A 4,510-nucleotide genomic window follows, 5' to 3' on the forward strand; every position below is an offset into this window, starting at 1 on the left:
TGTTTGGCAGACAAAAACACTGCTGGCTTGTCCAGTCAGTGTCAGGAGAGATGCTCATGGTCTCTGGGAGTGGACAGAGCCCTGATGGCCATGGCCATGGTGAGAGGACTCAGTGCAGAGCCCAGCAGCACGCTCAGGGCGATGGGGTGGGAGTGCCCAGCTGGTGCCCAGAGCTGGATGCAGTGCCCTGCCACTCACAATGATGTCTCCCCCCTGCACAAACTGCAGCCGGGTCTGGAAGATGAGGATGTCCAGCAGGTAAATGAGGTCACAGAGGTAATCCACCAGCAGCCAGTAGTGGATGTTGGCTGGGGTCTGGTAGGGGAAGGCCCAGCGGACAGGGATCAGCCAGCAGTTCCAGTTCCAGGCCATGACCACGAAGAACAGCCACAGCACGTACATCAGATCTGCACACAGGGAACAGCACCACCATCAGCTGGAAACACATCCCTCCTCTGGGGGAATCCTCCTCACAGAGGGGTTTCCATCCCCTGACCTGCCCTCAGCACAAAGGAAAACCTGCAGGAAGTCTCTTGGTGACAGTGTTTGATCTCCAGCACAGAGTGAACACCCCTGGTCACAGAACACACCACGTTTCAGCAGAAAGCTTCTTCTAACTTTGCTCGTTCAGTTATATTTGCCTTTGCTCTGCTCCCACAACTGCAACTTTCCTGTTTTTGTTTTTCCCCTCCAGCCATGCTGAGCTGGTGGCTGCCTGCCTGAGCCCAGAGGCTTCCAAAGGACTGAGGAATATGAGAGATTAAGGAAAGAGCTGGGCTTCTGTGGGGTGGCCACACAGAATCTTTTTCTGTGATTTTAACTTTTTGAGGGGGTATCCACACCACAGGGAAAGCAGAATGCCCAGTCCTGCTGCTGACACGCACAGCTGGAAGTCTTTAGGAAAGCCTGTGCCTTGCAGAGCAATTTAAAAGTCTGAGCTTTAGTGGAAAAACTAAGTTGCTTCTTGCTCAGTTTTCCTCCCTGCTCTCATCACCCTCTCTCCCCCAGTCCCACCAGCATGCCCCCAGCCCAGGCTGTGCTCCATCACTCACTGGTCAGGGGGTCAATGCTGCTGGGGAACTGGTAACTCTTCAGGCGCTCCAGCCAGGGCCGGCGCTTGAACGTGCAGCACAGCATCTCACAGTAGTGGTCATCCCCCAAGGGTTTGTCCCCCTCCAGCTGCCCTCCTGGGGCAGGCACTGCTGCTGCTGCAGGTGCTGGCTTGCTGGGAGCTGGGAGAGGCCACACAGTTATTTCAAAGGGAAGAAAAAATCTTCTCAGTGCAGTTTTTCTTAAGGTCTTTAAATTGTTAATAAAACAGCTGCCTCCCAGAAAACACAGCATATATGGGGACCCACCAGGGAAACACTCCCAGCCCCACCTGGACTCACATGCCACGGGGCTCTCATCATCTGAGGTGACATCAGAGTCAATCAGCTTCTCCTTCACCTTCTCAGTCCTCTCTTTGAAGAGCCTCACCAGCTCCTGGAGCCGGGTGTTGATGATGGCACTGCTCAGGCTCGAGGCCGAGCCGATGCGCTCGGGGAGGCTGGGGGACACCAGAGGGCATTGCATGGAGGTAGGAAAGGCCAGGACAGGCTATTGGGGTCATAGAAACCTGGAGTGGTTTGAGTTAGAAGGGAGAGGAAAGGGCAGGGCACGTCCACGGGGTCACAGAAACCTGGAATGGTTTGCATTAGAAGGGACCTTAAAGCTCATCTCATTCCAACCTCTCTGCCATGGGCAGGGACACCTTGCACTACACCAGGTTGCTCCCAGCCCCAGGACCCAGTTATTGTTCCCATTCTTTAACCTACAGCATCTGAATTAGGATCTACCTGTGTTCATTGGGGTATTGTGTAGTGAGAAGAACACAAAGTGGCATGGCTCCCTCTCCCTTTGGTATCCCAAAGGATATTTGGGATGTTTGCTATTTCCACCCAAGCCCGGGATGTGAACCCCTGGCTGATCTGGAGCCCCTGGGCCCATTTTTCACCTTTCCTTCTGCTCCTGGTCCCAGCCCAGCCCTTGGCTGGGGGATTGGCTCACCAGCCCCTTGTCCAGAGCATCCTCTGGGAGCAGTCGCTGCCTCCTGCAGGCACAAACACAGACACCAAGGCTTGGCTTGGCTCCTCTCCCTCCTCCCCTCCTCCCAGGTGTGACGTGTTTTCCATTCCCCCTTCTCCTGCTAGGGTCAGTTTCCCCTAATTTTTGTGACATTGCCTGGGGTAGTTGACAGTGAACCCCCTGCTCCTTTCCTGCTCAAGCCCTGCTCCTCCCTGAGCACCAGCCAGCCCTTGGCCCCATGGACATGCAGCCACCTGGCCCATTTTGTAACTCACTTGGGGTACCTGGCAAGATGCACAGAGAGCAGGCATCATCCTGTGCTGGCCCCCAGTGCCACAGCTCCACATCACTGCACTTTGGAGGGCAAGGAAAGTGCAATGCCAGAACACCCAGAGCTTGTGTCCTAGCTCAGCTGGGGCTCCCTTTGGCACAGATGGGTTTCTCAGGTGACTTCCTTACACGTGGGCACGAAACGTGTCAGAAGGGAAGCTGAATATGAAGATAGCAGTCCCAGCAAAAATCTAGACTGGTTTGCAAACCTGCAGCCAAGCCCAGAACTCCAGCTGTGATGAGGAAATTGTCTCCAGCCACCACAAGTGCTGGTCCCACTGGCCATGGCACAGAATGCTCAGTGCTGTGTGTGGAGCAGGAGGAGGAGGATGCTGAGGGAGGTCATCCTGCCAGCACAAATCTCCCAAAGAAATGGGAGTCAAATGGGATTCAAATGCTGTGAGCCCATCACCTCCAGCCTCTCTGGCTCCCAAGTGTGTCCTGCTGGGAGGTAGAGCAGGCGAACAAGACTGATGAGCCTTCATTTCCCAAGAAACGGGCCCTGCCAGAGCCATGTAGGAAATAACTCCAGGCTGTGGCCAGTGGAAGGGATTTAGAGATGCTGGGTGACTGGTCAGTGCAGAGTTATGTCTTCTTCCTCTGGAAACACCAGCAGGACATGAGCATTTTCCTTCTGGCTCACAATAATTAATTTTTATTTCTTTATGAAGCAGAACGGGAGCTCCTTGCTTTTAAAAATACCCAGTGTTGTTTTGAGACACTCCCTGAGACCCAGCAGAAGAGTTTATATGCTCACATGTGTAACTGCAAATATGTTTAATGCTGTCAGTATTTTCACTGCAGGTATTTTACATGAAGCCTTGGGCTCTGCTATCCCAATATAAATAGCTGTTCAACAGGATTGTGGACATTTTTGCCTTTTTTTTTTTTTTTTTTTTGCTCCTCCAGGAGCAAAAACAAAAAGATCCAAACTATTAAGTGAGAATGACTACAGCACCTGGTTTACAGCACAGAAAAAAATCCCACTTTAGCTTTCATTTTGAATCCTCTGCAAAAGCGAGCCTCAAAAAAACCTGGTGCCACCACAGAAAAAAATCCATCAGCTTCCTCCAGCCTAAATTTAAAACTCAGTTTCAATCCTCCCTCTCTCTAAGCATAGAATCAGTGAATGATCGGGGTTGGAAGGGACCTTAAAAGACCATTTAGCTCAGGAAGGGACACCTTCCAACTAGGCCAGGTAGCTCCAAGCCCCATCCCACCTGGCCTTGAACACTTTGCAGGATGGAGTTTCCACCACTCCTCTGAAAGTTCAAACCCAGGGGGGACATGCTGCAAACCCTTGTAGCAAAAACACAAGAAGAAAATTGATTGTTTTTAAGATGCAAACTCATACCCAGCACCTAGACCCTCTGTGCTCTGAATTTGGGAACAGAGATAAATGGGATTTGCCCTTGGCCTGGGGATCAAGCCCATCTCCAGGAGGACACACAGACAGGGCTGTCCCTGACCATAAAATCTTTAATCAGAATGTAATTAAAAAATGCAAACAAGAGGCAAGGCTTTGGCCATCTCCTCTGCTGTGCACTGGGGTGACACCTGCTGCACACACAGCACTGTCCAAATGTGCAGGGAATGAGCATCTCCACATGGATAAACGTGGATAAGAAATGTTCCTGTGCTGGCAGCGCCGGGGGGAGCGGGGACCACTGGGCAGAGCCTTACCTGGGGGATGCAGCCCTGGGCAGAGCTGTGCCTGGGGGATGCTGTACCTGGGGTTTGCTGCACCTGGGGGATGCTGCACCTGGGGGATGCTGTGCCTGAGCAGAGCTGTGTCTGGGCGATGTTGTACCTGGGGGATGCTGTGCCCAGCAGAGCTGTACCTGGGGGATTCTGTGCCCAGCAGAGCTGTGCCTGGGGTTTGCTGTACCTGGGGTTTGCTGTACCTGGGGGATGCTGTGCCCAGCAGGGCTGTACTTGGGGTTTGCTGTACCTGGGGGATGCAGCGCCGGGCACGGCCAGCAGGTTGGGAGCGCCGGCAGCAGGCAGCTCTCCATAGGTGCCGTGGATCTCCACAGCACGCTCTGGGCTGTCCACATCCTTGATCTCCACGGTGGGGGGATGACCTGCTCCGTGGGGAAGGACAATAACGGCA

At 53.3% G+C, this 4,510-nt stretch overlaps 1 protein-coding gene across 1 annotated transcript in view; it reads right to left on the reverse strand.

Annotated features, from left to right (window-relative positions):
- CNGB1 (cyclic nucleotide gated channel subunit beta 1) overlaps positions 1 to 4,510 on the reverse strand; it is a 25,384-nt gene that overhangs the window by 7,929 nt on the left and 12,945 nt on the right. Inside the window, exons 13-17 of the mRNA XM_031058410.1 lie at positions 4,349 to 4,481; positions 1,997 to 2,092; positions 1,392 to 1,549; positions 1,053 to 1,232; positions 199 to 407 (exon numbers count right to left, since the gene is read on the reverse strand). Of these exons, the coding sequence (XP_030914270.1) occupies positions 199 to 407; positions 1,053 to 1,232; positions 1,392 to 1,549; positions 1,997 to 2,092; positions 4,349 to 4,481 (776 nt within the window). The remainder of the gene's footprint in view (positions 1 to 198; positions 408 to 1,052; positions 1,233 to 1,391; positions 1,550 to 1,996; positions 2,093 to 4,348; positions 4,482 to 4,510) is intronic.

Source organism: Geospiza fortis, unplaced genomic scaffold, assembly GCF_000277835.1.
Source record: "Geospiza fortis unplaced genomic scaffold, GeoFor_1.0 scaffold97, whole genome shotgun sequence".
NCBI classification, from domain to species: Eukaryota; Metazoa; Chordata; class Aves; order Passeriformes; family Thraupidae; genus Geospiza; species Geospiza fortis.